This window comes from Dipodomys spectabilis, unplaced genomic scaffold, assembly GCF_019054845.1.
Source record: "Dipodomys spectabilis isolate Male_0828 unplaced genomic scaffold, ASM1905484v1 ptg000145l, whole genome shotgun sequence".
Taxonomy (NCBI): Eukaryota; Metazoa; Chordata; class Mammalia; order Rodentia; family Heteromyidae; genus Dipodomys; species Dipodomys spectabilis.
This window is the reverse complement of record NW_024870822.1, coordinates 11637240-11653679: the sequence shown is the minus strand read 5'-3', so window position 1 is coordinate 11653679 and position 16440 is coordinate 11637240. Positions and strand designations below refer to the sequence as shown.

Genomic DNA, 16440 nt, shown 5'->3' with positions numbered 1-16440 from the left:
TGATGTCACCTTCTTGAAATAAAGGCTCACGTTATTGGTTCTATAATACCCCCAATCAGTGCAATGTTTTATGCACATAACATAAAATATAAATTCATTTTACTGTTGAGTTACACGTGATCACAGGTATTAAAACACAATTAAGAAAGAATTGTTCAGGCCAGTAATTTTTTGGCAGGCTTTAATCGCTATGCAAATAATGAACAAGGTGTTCATGTGTTCAGGCCAAAACATTAGTATTGATGTCCTTTATAGATGTCCTGCTTACTAAAATTAGTTTTTTCCTGACATTTTTAAAACAAACAGTATTAATTTGCTGTTACATTAACAAACTGCTTTTAATCAAATTGGAAATATTTTTATATATTTGACCTGAAAAAAAAGGGAAGTTTGGTAAAACTCCAGTAGTTTTCTGACAAGTTGATACAAGAAAAAAAATCTGTTTTTAATCATTGCATTCACTCAGCCATGTTTCTAAGATGAAATGATTTTATTAGCTTGGAGTCTCTCACCAGAATATCCAGGAAACCTGGCAGGTGTTCGGGTTTTAATTAGGTTTGTCAGGGAAAAATTAGCCTCAGCATCATTATGGACAAACTAACTTTTTCCTATAAAAAAATCACAGCAAATTTATCATGCTTAGTTACTGCTCTAGCTGTTAGTTACTTCTTGAATCATGTTTTATATTGCCTGATAGAGGTTTGCATTGACATGTGAAAGTTGAATACACAGCCAATAAAATCATGCTAGTGTTTAATGCAATACAAACACATATTTCCATTGAAATCTGCTACATTTTTCTTTAAAACAAATTATGTGATTCCTTCTCTGTACCATTAACCTTCACTGTAATACACTGAACAAGTATCTGTTTTCAAAACTAAAAAAAGAAGACATGAGACTTTATCTTGCAAGGCTATATCCTTGTATTGGAATGTTTTCAAATGAAATATATATGTATGTATACTAGAACTAGTAAAGTACCATATCTCCTTTTTATATTAATCACTTATCTAAAATATATTTTATATTAATCACTTTAGAACATTTCAGATAAGAAATGCTTTTCACAATATGTTTTGGCACGCTCAAGGTTTAGATTGAATCATTCTACAAATGGGTTTGTTCTCATTTAAATTCAACAAATCTTACAAAAATGTTCAGCTGCCTCAGTGCAATGATATGGATCTTACATATCTCAACAATGTGATGAACATGGTTTTAAACTTAAAATTGATGCAAACAGAGGCAGTATGTGATTCTGACATTAGTCATGAAAATCCACACAGTAATATATACCTACACTTAGAGGTGCACTGAAATGCCTTATTTTGCTTGATTTTACCCATTTCCTAGAAATTGTTGCATTTTGCCCCAAATTTTATAGAAAACTGTTTTAAACTGACCCCAGTTAATATATAGCCTATAACTGTGTTATAGTCATTCATTCTGATGGAAGCACAGCCTTATTTGCAAGGAAATGGAATGACTTGGAAAAAAATCATATTAAGTGAAATAAGCCAGACCCCAAAAAAACATAGACCTCGTGTTTTCCCTTATTTGTAACAGTTAATATCTGTCTAGGATAATCTATTCAGATGACCAGAATAGTTCAGTAGCTATGTTCATATGACCACATAAGATGTTGCTAAGCAAAATGAACTCCAAGATATGGACACATATTGCTGTAGTTCTCAATGTACTACATGATTTCTTTTTTTTTTTTTTTCTTTTCTGTTTTTCACCTTTGGTTTATACTCTGTTGCCTCTGTATTTGAATTTGGTACCCTGGGTATTGTATATGTGTTTATCCGAACTAGCGGAGGGAAGGGGAACAACAAAATAGTGAGACAAAGGACAAAGGGGAAATGTATGCAAAAGCAATACACACAAGACAATTTGTTGGAAATGATTTGCATAACTTGGGGGGGAGGAGTGTTACAGGGGTGGGGGGAGGGAAGCAAGAGAAAAATGACAGAGAGGGTAACAAGTTAGACAAGAAATGTAATTACTACCTTACTTATATATCTGTAACCCCTCTGTACATTGCCTTGACAATAAAGTTAAAATTAAAAAATAAAATATGAATCCTATTGTGATTTTGCATTCAATAAATCTTTTTTAAAATAAGGTTTTTATTGAGTGGTTACAATTACATGAGCAAGTTAATGAGTACATTTTTTATCAAGCATTGTTGCCTCCTCCTTTGTTTTTCCCCTTCCCTTCCCTCCCATCTCCACAACTACACTCCTCCCTCTTCCGCCTCTCTTCCCCCCCCCCCCCCTAAATTGTAAAGTTTGTTTTTCAACATAGCGTCTTGTACATCTCATTGTTGCAATGGGTAAACCTGTATCCCCATTTAAACAATTTGTTTTTTCCCTTCCTTCCCCTCTCCAAATTATACCAACATCAAATACAGTGAAAAGGATTATACCTTTGGGGGAGGGACATACCAAGCAACAAAAAAATCTTGTGGTAACTTATACATACATAAGAAACAATAGCAAGCAAGAAAAAACAAAACCTCTTGTGTCCTTATCTTGGGGTTCATTTCGCTAAACATCAAATTATCTGACATTTTCTGCTTGTCTCAGACATATACAAATTATTGCAAACAAGGGAAAGCATATGCGGCTGAAATCAGGAAAGCAGCTGCATTCGTAATAGCCCAACAAAAAGTAAACTATCTAGGAATTAAATTCAAAGAAGTGAAGGAAAACTTTAAAAACCTGAAAAAGGAATTCAGAAAAAAACTTAAAAAGTGGAAAAACCTCCCATGTTCCTGGATTGGAAGGATCAACATGATGAAAATGGCAATACTTCCCAAGGCATTCAACAAATCTTGATGTAGAAAAACTTCGGAAATTCACCACAACCAAAATAGCATTGCTATTTTGAAATTACTAAACTACTGGATGCATATATACATATATATATATGGTTTACTAAATTTGTGATATTTTAGGTTCTGCTTGACATTTCAACTTTGCATAAATGTTTAATAAGCATTTCTCTAAGCTTAAATATTTTTATATAATGTAATATACTCTTAACTGAGGAAGGATTTGAAAATATACAAGTTATATTTCAGAAATTTTGTCAGAAAGATGATGAATCCAACATTTAAAGAAACTTCATGTTCAAGGTAATTTCTAAATATATGACTATGAGCAACTGCCATTTCCACAAGATGCTCTACTTTTCATGGCAACCGTGGGATAGACTTGTGATTTAAGTTTGCTACATTATGTATCTCTGTCTCCTAGTCTGTCTTCTAATGTAGCAACCCAAGTGTATTGTTTTAAGTGTTCCTTGTCACATAAAATAAATGTGGGTAGTGCCTCAGGATGTGAATTCTAGAAACATCAGAGGCAAAATATTGTTGTTTTCAGTTAGTATTCTCTTTCTGTTTTTCCCTTGTTGAATCTGTTCATTAACAACCTCTATAGTCTCTAGCATATTTCAAGCAACACTATCCAAAGTTCAGTTTGACAGTAGATAATGTCCTCCATTGAACAATACACCAATGCTTTGATGGGAGAGAACTGTGATTTGTACAACTTCTCATTGTGTGGGGTTAATGCTACCCCCATTGATAAAGATTCCCCCAAAGTACTTTTCATTATGGTTTCTCAATGGAGCACAAGAAGTCTCCATTTCTCAAGGCACTAAGCCTGTGATGCAGGTTGCTAATATCATCAAAGCAAGTATTAGTTGGGGAAAATAAAGACAAGTATACAGATAGGTTTTAAAATTAATTAATTGAAGTCCCAAATGTAAGAAATAGCCTAAAGAAAATTATCTTTTTATATAGTAATATATGACCATAGTATGAACAAATGCTAGGCTAAAAATAAAAGAAATTTCTGTAGTAAGAGAAATCCTTAAGCAGAAATATGAATATGTATTCTGCATTTTAAAATAATTTCACAGCAGTCATTTTAACACAAATATCATTGCTCTAGCATACTTTGTCTCTTTCCAAATAAAGAAGTCCTATGGCGCTCTATAAATTAGATTTCTGTGGATACTGAAAAATTATTTTATGTAAAATTGTATAGTGCAATAAAGTGATCAAATAACTCATCCCACTAGACCACATGTTGCAGGACAGAGTTCCTCTTTCTGAAAAAATCATTTATTTATGTTTGGTGTTTAAAACAGAATGATAATGCATGTGGAAATTTACTAGTATTAATTTTTAAATTTCCAATACTAAGCTGGTAGTACATGTTATTTGGATATTAAATAATAATACATTTAATTGCATACATGTATACATGTATATTTCCTTGTGACTATACTATATAATTTCTTCTTAATTATTACCATTTTTAAAGAAACTACACTTTAAATGTTAGAAGTGTACTAATGAGTTTCTCAACTATAGGATCCAGAATCATAATCTCATGCCAATCATCAGAAACAAGGTTTTATTTAAAAAAGAAAAAGAACCTTAAATCTTTCAGGTATATGACAAGGTTCTCCTGAAAACTACATAATAAATAGTACTTACTTCAATCACTCATTAGATTATAGAAAAAGTTCTGTCTTCGAAGTTCATCCTCAGCTAATATGAAGCCACAGATTCCCAATCAATTATTTTATTATAGGGCAAGCGTAACTACTGAAACATCTTTTTGAGTAATGGAGAAAGTCACAGGTCTAGTTCACAGACTTAGAAAAAAAGTTGTTAAATAAGGGATCCTTCTCAATGTAACTCTAAAGAATGAGCATAAGTATTCTTTGAAAAAAATAAAAGAATGCATATGAATGTCTTGAAGCAAAGTGAGAGGCTTTCCTGATGATATTTTATGTTTTGAAAATTACTGGTGTTGGATATAATTACTTGATGTATTAGTAATCGAAACAGCTTACTCACCTTATTTTTATTTTTATTTTTTTGGGGGGGTCCGGTTGTGGGGCCTGAACTCTGGGCTTGGGCGCTGTCTCTCAGCTCTTCAGCTCAAGGCTAGCACTCTACCACTTGAGCCACAGTGCCACTTCTGGCTTTTTTCTTTTTCCTTATGTGGTGCTGAGGAATCGAACCCAGGGCCTCAGGCATGCAAGGCAAGCACTCTACCACTGAGCCACCTTCGCAGCCCATTATCTTATTTTTAAAACTGTTTGAAAGGAAATGTACTCATTACCTTACATATGTAACTATAAACCATATGTACATTACCTTGACAATAAAATTATATTAAATAAAATAAAAAAAGTATTTTTCCCGAATACAAAACTTCAAAAATTGTTTTATATTTTTTCTCTTTTCTTCTATCCTATGATCCATGCAATCACAAGATTCTATGTCATTCTTTTTGTGGATGGCTAGGACTCAAACTTACATATAGAGGTACTAGATCTTCAGTAAGTTATTTCCCATTTGTTTCTCCTTTATAATAAAGTACACACTGTATTTGTTTTTATTGTTCTTATTTAGGTAGAAGACATTACTACTTTTCAGAAAACAAGGATTGCAAATTTTCTATTATTTAAATGGTTGTAACAGATTTCAGATGATTTACTCTTGTGAGTAAAAATAGAACGGTACAAATCTACAAAGCATGGAGTATCTATTTTAGTCTAAATATTAAAAAAAAAAAAGATTGTGAAAATCACTGGGTAATTCTATCAGTGTCAGCATAAGAATCAAAATCCATCACCTGCCATCCTGTCCCTCTACCCTCTATATCAGAAATGGCTGTGTTTTGTCCTAATAACAACAATGCACAAATTTTGTCGAGAGACTGCTGTGAGTCCTTCTCAGCTTTTAGAGTCAATTGACCCTTCCACAAATATTGTTAAGTCATACATACTTTTGGTATGTTTCCAGGCATTGAATTGCTCAAACTCTGAAATTTGGGCATAACATTTGGCTTGATGGAAATATATTACTTTCCACAATTGCTGAGAACTACTGGCCTCCAAAATAGACTCTGGACCTCCATCAAAATCACTGCCCATTGCTGTGTGGCCATGAGCATAACCACATCCAAGCCTGACAATTTTTCTTATGCAAATTCAGGATCATCATCCTAGTATATGATAGACATTTATAGTAAAGTTTTGTTAATTGTGGAATCCGAGGAAATCAATAGAGTGGAATAATAAAATGGGAATTGTAGTCATTTTTACACTTTATCATTAAATGTGTTGATATAAATTTAGTAATATGAACCTATTATCTTAGCTATTGTCTTGTTTGTGCTAATATCACATAAATTGAATACTTAAGTGCTGAAAGTATATGTTTTAAATGAACAAAATAATATTAATGTAATGACATTTATTATATTTGCAACAAATCATAAAATTCAACAACAAATCACATACTTTCAGCTGCACATCATTAAAATAACATCAACTAAGTGTATCTTTTATCAGTTATTACACATTTTAATCAAAGTACATTAGATTACTTTTATATTTTGAGCCTCAGTGTTGTAATTAAAGTTTAAAAATCAGCTGTAAAAATATGAAAAGTCAACAACTTCTCTTTGAAATGGGAGAATGAGGTTTAATTAATGAAATATAATAACAAACTTGCTCTAAGTACATGTGTGCTTCTATTGAATTATCACAGAAAAAGTCTCTTGTATAATTAACACATGCTAATAGAGTTGAAATATTGAGAGAAAATGTGCAAATCCTGTCAGTGCCCTGAACTCATTATGCTTGGGAAAAGCTGATTAATAGAAACTTCTTGAAACTGCTTCCACAAAATATTGTTTTTTTTATTTTCATCTTTCTCCCTATTTTGTATACTCTGGAAATAGTGGAAGCCAACCTATTTCAAAAGCCTCATCTGTAAAAACCCTCTGTCATTTCCAAACTACTCTTGTACATATGATATGATTCTGTAAAGGCTTTGTTATATAGTTGCTTCTTGATATCCATCAGAATGTCTATTTTCTTTTATTTATTTATTTTTTAATTTTTATTTTTATTTCTTGTGAACATACTGTACAGAGGGGTTACAATTACCTGGGCAAGATAATGAGTACATTTCTTAACAAGCATTGCAGCCTCCTCCTTTATTTACCCTTCACATCCCTTCCCAGCCTCCCCCCCAATCCTGCCCCCTGCCCCCCCATCCTCCCCCCCCTCGCACCAAAGTTGTAAAGTTCATTTTCAACATGACAACTTGTACTTCTCATTGTTGCAACAGGTCCACCTGAATCCTTAAACGACTTGTTTTTCCCCATCTCCTCCACAAATTATACCGACATCAAATATAGTGAAAGCAGAGATTATACTGTGGGGGAGGGACATACAAAGCAACAAAGAAATAATCTTATAAATGCGTTAGAAACAAATTCATGAAAGAAAAAAACATTAAAATACGTATCTAAGGGTTCATTTTCCTAACATCACATTATCTGAGCTTTCAGAATGTCTATTTTCTATAATTAGGATCCATCAACTTTTGGATCCAGATCTGTATTTCATGCTGAAATAGAGAAAACCATCTCTAAGAGTTTCTACTTACAATGTTTCTTATCTTTAACCCACAGAGGTCCTTTTAATTGTATCTACAGTTGAAATTTCTACAAAAAATTGTGATATGGTTTTTGTTCCATGTGGTAGTGAAAGACCCCCGGCGGCGTGGGGTGTCCTTCGATCTGAAGAGACCCTTCCCCAAGGAACAACGAGACCACTTGTGCGGATGCAAACAGCAAGAGGTTTATTCGGGCAAGCCCTCGGCTCCCAGGTGCACTCAACCTCGAGATCCACAAGGTTCGGGTTGAGTGTCTGAGAACCGGTTACACGGGTACCCGGGGCGACAAAGTCTGTCGGGAGACTTGCGCGCCGAGTGCCTGAAAGCACCCTACTTTTATGGGCAGCAGAAGCGAGGTTACAGAAGCGAGATGCATGGTTACAGGGGGATGATTGGTTATTTTCAAATTACGCTCAGGATGGGGATTGGACAGGTTAAGCTGGCCAGATGGGGTAGGTGGGGTTGGGGGGGGAAGCTGACGTGTCGGTACTTGCCCGGACAAGTCTGTGCGGGTCGTTATGCACCGAAACTGTTTGTTCCCTAATTTTGACAAGTGATTTATCACATCCTGCCTCACCCTAGCATTAAGGCTAAGTTTTACGGGAAGGTATGTGGTGGTCGGCTATTTTATCGGAATGCCTGGTTTTAAGGCATGTACTAAGGTCGCTAGGGTCTGCAGGCGGTGACTCAGAGGCTCGAGGTTTCGTTTCCTGGTTAGCGGCCTGCACTTATCTCCAGGGAGGGGAAGGGTTAGTGTTAGCGCAAGCAAGTCTACAGAAGCAAAACCAGCAGTTAGCAATTGTATAATATAATAATTTTAACTTTAATTTTTAATCTTTTGTTGGGCTCAATAGGGGCTTCGGGAGGAGCGTCTGGGGGTCTTTCATTCCCCCATTTTTTTTTTTTGTATGAATGAAATCCTTCATTCAACTGGAGATTCCTCCGTCAATTTAAGTTGGTGGTATTGTTGGGTTAATACTAGGGCCTGTACGACCGACAGGCGGTCCTTCATAAATTGTATCAGGCGATTGATGATGCAGGGGCCCACAGTAAGGATTAACATGAGGAGTATTAATGGTCCCATTAATGAGGATATCAGGGTAGTAAACCATGGAGACTTATTCCACAACCCTTCATACCAAGTTTGTTGAGACTCAAATTCTCGCTGTCTATTGTTTAGTCTTTCCTTAAGTTTATCTAGGGACTTGATTATTACTCCTGTCTTATTGACATAAAAACAACATTCTTCCCTTAAGGCTACACATAAGCCCCCTTCCTTTAAGAACAGTAAGTCCAATCCCCTTCGATTTTGAAGGACTACTTCAGCTAAGGAGTTTACCGAGTCCGTTAGTGTTTGGACGGTGTTTGCCAAAGTCTTTAAGTCGTTATTCATGGCTTGCTGGAGGTCTGAATAGTAATCCACTCTTGTCAGGGCGGTGGTTCCTGTGGCAATCCCAGCCGATATCCCTCCTATACCTAGAAGGACAGCCAATGTAATAGACACGAGCTCCCTTTTGCCTCTATGAGTTGGTCGGTCAAAGTATTGGAGGACAACGCTGTCAGGATGGTAAGTGATGCGAGGCCAAATCTGTACTAATACACAATAATCCTTACTTTGATTAAAAATAGCTGCCGACACACAGGGGGTTAGGCCTGTATTGCAAGCCCAATAGAGCCCAGTTTGGGGAACCAAGTAATGGGATCCAGGGGATACAGCCTGGTTGTTATTGCACAGTCTTTGATGGGAAGGGGGGATATTACCTAAACAAGTCCCGCTCTCAGATACTTCTGGGAGAGTCAGCTGGTGGGAAGGCAGTGAATTACAGATGGAAGGGGGGTTGGAGTGGATGGAAAAATTGGCTTTTACAGCAATGCCTTCATAGTATGGAGGATTGGAGACCAGGCATAGCCAACAGCTCTCGGTGCGACTGGGATCAGAATAATTTAAAGCAGTATATGCTCCCTTTACAAGGTCAATGAGTCTTTCCCCTGCCTCTGATGCGGCCAGGACCGGCATTGAGGATGATAGGTAGGGGGAACTGGTCGCAGAAGGGGGCGGAACGGGGGCACTAAGCAAGGGGGTTTGCGGAGGATTTCTAGCAGTGAGGACCCTGGGTTTTGATAAAACTGGGTTGGGCCCGATTGGCAGGATGGGTGTTATTGTTTGCCTGCGTAGCCTGATTTGGAATGTCACTCCATAGGGTCCAGATCCAATTGTATGCCATCTAATTCCCCACTGTCTGCCTGCCATCCATAGGGCAGGAAGTAAAGCTCTTCCTCTGTCTGTAAAGGATATTTTTAAAGGCAGGCACGTACTTTTGAAGTAGCATGAAGTACCCCAGGGCCGTCCTTTTTTTACATTAATCAGGTCCCAAGTGGAACTTGGGTTCCAATATGCGTCACCCGTGGTCTCACAACCCCAAGAGGCACAAAAGTAGTCACTCTCCTGTCCACACTGGTTAGATGCTGCTCTACCTTCTCGAGGGCAAACATAAAAATCAACCTTGGCTAAATTCGTCCTTTTGTCAGGGGAACAGCATCCTGCATTAAAGCCCCCCATATTGGGTATGCCCAAGCAGTCTTTTACCGGGAGTTTATCAAAGGTGAAACCGGGCAGGTCCCAGGGGCGGGGCGATCCGGCTACTAATTGGCAAACATCTGGGGTTAGATCTGGCCACCACGCTCCCCACGGATGGCGGTCGGAGCTGATCTGCCAGACTACATCCGCTGTGCCAGACAAAATCTGCCAGGTCTGTCGCACGGGCTGGTGGGGATTGGGAGAAGCAACACTCAAGAGGGATAGGAATAGCAAGTAAGCAAGGGAAGCAAAGGAAATCATTTTCGCGTAAGCCTTATCTTTAAAGGATTTTGAGTGCGCTGCACTTTCCAGTCCGGGTTTGTTGAGGTCTCTTCCGGGGTCCGGGCGGCCTTGACGTGGGACGCGTGGATCCAGGCGGCGATTCCGTCCACTTTCACGGCTGTAGGAGTGGTGAGGAGAACGATGTATGGTCCTTTCCACCGTGGTTCCAAGTTTTTGGTCTGATGGCGTCGGACCCACACAGAATCTCCTATCTGGAAACGATGAGGCACGACAGGGTCGTTTTGTTGATCCTGGTACACTGCCGCAAGAGGCCTCCAGACTTCACGCTGGACAATCTGAAGTGCCTGCAAGTGAGCTTGTAAAGAAGGGCTATTAGCATAGTCAGATATATGAGGGTCAAGAAAATTGACAGCCGGCGGGGGAGCTCCGTACAAGATTTCAAAAGGGGTGAGGCCATGGGGGCCAGGGGTATTGCGAGCGCGGTAAAGGGCAAGGGGCAGGAGGAACACCCAGTCCTTTGAGCCAGTTGCAAGTGTTAATTTGGTTAAAGTCTCCTTAATCGTTCTATTCATTCTTTCTACCTGCCCTGAGCTCTGGGGTCTGTAAGCACAGTGCAATTTCCAATCAATCCCCAACAGTTTGGCCACCAACTGACTTACCTGGGAGACGAACACAGGCCCATTATCAGTCCCTAACACCTGTGGCATACCATATCGGGGAAAAATTTCTTCCATCAGCTTCTTTGTTACCACTCTGGAGGTTTCATGTTTGGTAGGGAAAGCCTCTACCCAGCCTGAGAAGGTGTCCACAAATACTAGGAGATATCTGTAACCATACTGTCCAGGCTTAATCTCCGTGAAGTCGATCTCCCAGTGCGTCCCAGGTCACTGTCCTCGTACCCGCACTCCTGGCCCTATTTTGGTCTTTCCAGCGTTGACACGGGCACATATTGTGCATTGATCTGTCACTGCTTGTAGGCTGTCCTCTTTTCCCAGAAGATGCATTAGCCCTTCCTCACGCTCAAGGAGGGTCTTCATTTTCCGGTTGCTAAGATGGGTTAGTTTGTGGAGGCGGTCTATCATTTGACGAGTCCACTTTCTTGGCCAAACAGTCTTCCCATCGTTAGTCCAAGCCCCTCTCTCAGGGTCAAAGGTGGCCCCCATTTTCTTTAGATCGTCCATGTCCTCTGGACTGTAGGGGAGCGGACTGAGTCTCTTTGTTTGTGGCTTGGTTGTCATGGGGAGGAGGACCGGGGTGGTTGGAGTCCCGGCTAGCGCTGCCTCCCGGGCCGCCCTATCAGCCAGTCGATTGCCTCTCGCTTCCGGGGTCTGTCCTTTTTGGTGTCCCGGACAGTGTATAATGCTCAGTTTTTGGGGCAAGAACAAGGCCTCCAATAGGGCCAGAATTTCCGGCTTGTTCTTAATTTCCTTGCCCTCTGAGGTCAGTAAGCCCCGCCTGCGATAGATTTCTCCATGCACATGGGCCGTAGCAAAAGCGTAGCGACTATCGGTGTAGACGTTAAGTCTCTTGCCTTTTGCCATTTTGAGTGCATGGGTCAGGGCGATCAGCTCGGCACGCTGTGCTGACGTCCCAGGCGGAAGTCCCTCCGCCCAAACTACCTCAGTCTCGGTGGTGACAGCAGCTCCGGCCTTCCTCTCCCCATGGTCCAAGAAGCTGCTCCCATCTGTATACCAAGTGAAATCAGCATCCCGGAGGGGCTGGTCGGTCAAGTCCGGTCGAGTTCCATGTACTTCGGCCAGAATCTGCAAGCAGTCATGGGTTTCCGCCTCCCCCGGTTGTGGCAGCAGGGTAGCTGGGTTTAGAGTTACTATAGGTCCGAACTGTATCCTGTCTCTATCTAGGAGCATGGCTTGATAGTGTGTCATGCGGGCGTTTGAAAGCCAGCGGTCTGGTGGTTGTTTTACCAGGGCCTCTACAGCATGTGGGGCCAGAATGACAAGCGGCTGTCCCAGGGTAAGCTTACCCGAGTCTTTTACCAGAACTGCAATTGCCGCGACCATCCGCAGGCACGGGGGCCATCCGGAAGCCACCGGATCCAGCTTTTTGGAGAGATAAGCCACAGGACGTCTCCAAGGCCCCAGCTTCTGGGTCAGGACTCCTTTTGCATATCCTTGTTTTTCATCTACAAATAGCTCAAAAGGTTTGGTTAGATCTGGCAACCCCAAAGCCGGGGAGTGTAAGAGAGCCTCCTTAATGTTTTGGAAGGCTTTTTGTTGGATCTCTTCCCAGGCAAATAGCGTCCCTGGTTTTGTTAACGGGTACAGAGGGGCGGCTATCTCCGCGAAACTGGGAATCCACAGTCGGCAGAATCCAGCTGTTCCTAGAAACTCCCGCAACTGTCTTGGACTCTGGGGTGGGGCAATATCCATAATTGCCCGTTTGCGAGACTCTGTCAGCCACCTCTGCCCGTCCTTGATCTGATATCCTAGATACGTTACTTGTTTCTGACAAATTTGCGCCTTTTTGGCGGAGGTCCTGTAGCCGATGGCACCCAGGGCCTGCAGGAGATCTTCAGTCCCTGAGTTGCAGTCCTCCTGTGTCTGGGCTGCCAGCAGGAGATCATCTACGTACTGGAGCAATATTAACGTGGGATGTTGAATTCTAAAGTCGGCTAGGTCCCGATGTAACGCCTCATCAAACAGTGTGGGGCTGTTCTTAAACCCCTGGGGCAGTCTAGTCCAAGTCAATTGCCCCGACACTCCCAGCTCTGGATCCTTCCATTCAAAGGCAAAAATAGGCTGGCTACTGGGATGGATTCGTAAGCAGAAAAACGCGTCCTTCAAGTCTAAGACAGTATACCAGATATGAGTGGGGGGCAGACTGCTCAATAGGTTGTATGGATTAGGGACCGTGGGGTGAATGTCCTCAACCCGCTTATTAACTTCTCTCAAGTCCTGTACTGGTCTATAATCTTGAGTTCCCGGCTTTTTGACCGGGAGGAGCGGAGTATTCCAGGGAGACTGGCAGGGGGTTAGTATTCCTTGGTCTAACAGTCTCTTTATGTGAGGACGAATTCCCCGACGGGCCTCTTGGGACAGCGGGTATTGTTTTATAGACACAGGAGAGGCAGCGACCTTTAGTTGGATAACTAAAGGAGCCTGGTTGACGGCTAAGCCTATGCCTCCCGTCTCAGCCCACGCTTGCGGGAACTTTTGCACCCAAGGCCGTATATGGGCGTCCTCTTTGTCCTGTTCTTGTTCATACAACCTGTACTCGTCCTCTATTCCGAGGGTCAGTACATGTAAGGGCTGTCCCTTGGGCCCAGTAATGCGTGCCCCTGTCTCCTCAAAATGAATTTGTGCCTTTAATTTGGTTAACAAGTCTCTTCCCAGTAGAGGGTAAGGGCAGTCGGGAACATGCAAGAAGGAATGCGTTACCTTACCGGTGGCCAGTTGCACTCTTCGATCGGTGGTCCACCGATACCGCTTCCCTCCAGTGGCTCCTTGCACCCAGGCTGATCGGTCACTCAGGGGTCCGGGGGCCGTGGTTAATACTGAGTGTTGGGCCCCCGTATCCACCAGGAAGGTGACGGGTTGCCCCCCAACTTCCAGAGTTATCCTAGGCTCAGGGGGGGGCTCCTGGCCTGGACCCCCCTAGTCGTCTAAGGTTAGCAAGGATGTCTGGGGCCTAGGTCTCCGAGGTCCCCTGAGTCTTTTTGGACAGTCCCTCACCCAATGTCCCTTTTCTTTACAGTATGCACACTGGTCCTTTTCCAATTGGGCGCCTGGTTTGTCTCCCTTCTGTCTTCCCTGCTCCTGCTGCTGTCCTGATACTATGGTGGCCAACAACTTACTCATTTCCTTTGTTCTTTTACGATCACGTGCACTTTCTCTCTCTTCAGCTTCTTTCCTCAGCCTTTCCTCCCTTTCTTCTGGAGTCTCCCTTTTATTATAAATGCGTTCGGCTTCTTTGAGCAAGTCCTGGAGGGATAATGTCTGAAGATCCTCCTGCCTTTCTAGCTTCTTTCTGATATCAGGAGCCGATTGCCAAATAAAAGACATAGCAACATTCGTAGCCTGCCCTGGATCCTCTGGGTCATAAGGAGTGTAAATACGATATGCCTCCTTAAGACGTTCAAGGAAAGCTGAAGGCGACTCCTCTACCTTCTGAACTACTTGCTTTACCTGCGCCAAATTGGTGGGCCGCCGGGCGGCCCCTTGGAGACCCACTATCAGCAACTGGCGGTAAAGGCGTAGGTGGTTCCTACCTGCATCCGTATTGAAGTCCCAATTGGGCCGTTCCAAGGGAAAAGCAGCGTCTATCTCATTGGGCAGTTGGGTGGGACGCCCGTGGTCCCCAGGGACGTTCTTCCTAACTTCGAGGAAAACACGCTGTTTCTCCTCAGTAGTCAACAGTACCTGCAATAGTTGCTGGCAATCGTCCCAAGTGGGTTGATGAGTCACTAAGATAGATTCAATTAAAGAGGTTAGTTTTGAGGGGTCTTTGCTAAAGGGAGGGTTGTTAGTTTTCAAATTATACAAGTCTGAGGCCGAAAAGGGCCAATATTGCAGCTGGCCGTTCGTCCCTGCACGCAGAGGAAACGCCTGAGAGGTGGAGGTAGAGTCCGGGACCTGCTCTCGGCGTCCGCGGAGTCGACCGGCCACCGGGGATGGTGCAGGGTCGGCAGGCGGTGGAGGGGCGGCAGCCACTGCTTCCTGAGGCTGCTGAGCATGTCCCTGATAGGGAGGCGGTTCTTCCGTCAACAAATCCAGGAGAACTTCTTCCCCTGGTGGCAGAACCTTTGGGGTGGCAGGCCTGCCTTTCTCCGGAGGCACCTGTTTTTTACTTTCTAGGGGAACAAGGGCTGGGTAAAGTGAGGAATGTGAGGGAGGTTGGGGAGCTGGAGAGGGGAGGAGAGGAGGAGGGAGTTGGGGTTGGGGAGTCAAGGACGGAAGGAGCGGGGACGGGAGTTGAGGTGCAGATGGAAGGGTCAAGGGGGTAGGGGGTTGGGGCGCCGGGGCGGGTAGGAAGGGTTTTATCCACGGGGGAGGATCAGAAATAAGAGCCTCCCAAGTGACAATATAGGGGACCTGGTCTGGGTGTCCGTGTGGTCCCGGATCCATGACTTTGGCCTTAACCTGTAAGGCAATGGTTAGGTTAAAGGTTCCTTCTTGTGGCCAGCCACAGTTGAAAGTGGGCCACTCTGATGAACAGAAAGTTATCCATTTTCTTTTTTTAACTTCCACTGAAAGATTGTGAGCCGCTGTTTGCACATCTCTCCAGTTCTGTAAAGTAAGGTTAAGCGGGGTCGCGACAGTTTGTCCCATTTTATAAAAACTTTTAACGAACACAAACACAAGACAGACAATACGTAACTTCGCTGCGCGTCTTTGCTCTCAAACAGAAAACAACCTGATGGAGACTTTATTGAGAGTCCGGATCTCTCGTCTCCCCTGATGAACCACGAGTCCGAGGGGACCGGGTTTCAGATGGGCCACTTTTTCAGGCCCTCGGATGAGCCACTGTTTCAGGCTCCGGATGAGCCACTGTTTCAGGCTCCGGACACCCCCAAGACGTCTCCTGGGGGTTGCGGTCGGGAGTACGAGCTCGTCAGCTCCTCCACGGGCCCGCCAGATACAGACGAGAACGGCCGAACTCACCAGATTCGCAAGCGCACAGAAATTGGCCACACAAGACTTCAGACAGCTTACAGACAGCACACAGACGACACACAGATGCTGGCCAGCTTACCTCCCGAAAATGGGTCGGTGGTCCCTGGGTGGGGGTCTCTATCCCGGACGAGCCCCCAGATGAAAGACCCCCGGCGGCGTGGGGTGTCCTTCGATCTGAAGAGACCCTTCCCCAAGGAACAACGAGACCACTTGTGCGGATGCAAACAGCAAGAGGTTTATTCGGGCAAGCCCTCGGCTCCCAGGTGCACTCAACCTCGAGATCCACAAGGTTCGGGTTGAGTGTCTGAGAACCGGTTACACGGGTACCCGGGGCGACAAAGTCTGTTGGGAGACTTGCGCGCCGTCTGCCTGAAAGCACCCTACTTTTATGGGCAGCAGAAGCGAGGTTACAGAAGCGAGATGCATGGTTACAGGGGGATGATTGGTTATTTTCAAATTACGCTCAGGATGGGGATTGGACAGGT

At 43.0% G+C, this 16440-nt stretch overlaps 1 protein-coding gene across 1 annotated transcript; it reads right to left on the bottom strand.

Moving 5' to 3' along the window:
- Window positions 1-10336: 10336 nt before the first annotated feature.
- LOC122117872 lies at window positions 10337-15610 on the bottom strand. Its single transcript, XM_042691746.1, is given in 1 exon segment — window positions 10337-15610. A coding segment is annotated over 1 exon segment (5274 nt).
- Window positions 15611-16440: the final 830 nt, after the last annotated feature.